The sequence below is a fragment of the Arachis duranensis genome, unplaced genomic scaffold, assembly GCF_000817695.3.
Source record: "Arachis duranensis cultivar V14167 unplaced genomic scaffold, aradu.V14167.gnm2.J7QH unplaced_Scaffold_232525, whole genome shotgun sequence".
In the NCBI taxonomy this organism is placed as follows: Eukaryota; Viridiplantae; Streptophyta; class Magnoliopsida; order Fabales; family Fabaceae; genus Arachis; species Arachis duranensis.
Window position 1 is genome coordinate 204,552 of NW_026264851.1, and position 969 is coordinate 205,520.

The 969-nt window shown below is 37.9% G+C and overlaps 1 protein-coding gene across 1 annotated transcript in view; it reads right to left on the reverse strand.

Moving 5' to 3' along the window:
- Positions 1 to 357, reverse strand: part of LOC127744058 (histone deacetylase 8-like) — a 2,223-nt gene extending 1,866 nt beyond the window's left edge. The window contains exon 1 of the mRNA XM_052256329.1: positions 49 to 357. Coding sequence (XP_052112289.1) covers positions 49 to 316 — 268 coding nt within the window. The 5' untranslated portion in view covers positions 317 to 357. The remainder of the gene's footprint in view (positions 1 to 48) is intronic.
- Positions 358 to 969: the final 612 nt, after the last annotated feature.

Genomic DNA, 969 nt, shown 5'->3' on the forward strand with positions numbered 1-969 from the left:
AAAAGCTAAGGCGATGGAGAAATGAAGAAGATAGTACATAGAAGGTACCAGGGGTGTGAAACGAGAGGAGGTGAGAGATGAGAGCAGGTGAACCAGGATGCCAAGAAATGAAGGGAGAAATAGGACCTCTCTTGAGGATGGAGACCATGTTCCTGAGCCTGTCAGAGTTCTCAGGATGCTTCTCCAACACATCCAAGAAGCCAGGGTCGTCACCAGTGTCAAACACTCCAATGCCAGTTTCGTGCTTCAGCATCCCTTCGTCCCAGAAAACGTTGATGTGGTTCACTGTGACTGTTGAACACGCTTCAGTAGCCATGGCAGCAATGCTTCAATGTCTTTTCCTCTAGGCTTTTGTCTCTGCCGTCTGCCCATTTTTTTTGTCATGGGCCGTCTGCCCTTAAGATATTATTTGCACATACTTGGGCTGACACCAATAATAGTTTTTGTAAAGCCCAACTGATTTACTTGGGCCTATATGTAATTGTTGTTTGAAATGAGCCTTTTCCAGCCAAAAATGCAGTAAATGGACCTATTCGGACAAATAGGCCCAATCTAAAACTGTATTCATCCTTCGGCAAAAGAAATGCAGCATCACCGTTGACATAAATGGATGAGAGTTTATATTTCTTAACTATTTTTTTTGAGTTCGATATTTACTAGAGGATGAAAATACTTACTTGAAAGGATCGCTCATTTTATGTCTGTGCAGTACCAAAAAATTAGTTATTGGACTTCTGACCTAATTGATATTCTAGTAAAAACAAAAGAAAATGCAACATTGGATTCCAAAAAAAAAAAAAAACTTTAAATTATTGATCGAGATTGAATGTAAAAGGATATTTAATACGGTCGCAAATGTACTAGGCTTTTATTAATAAAATTGAAAAAAAAATGTCAAAAGTGTTCAACCTTGGTGAAATTATTCCATAGTCCTCAACTCTTTTTTATTTTTAATTTTCATTCTTGAAA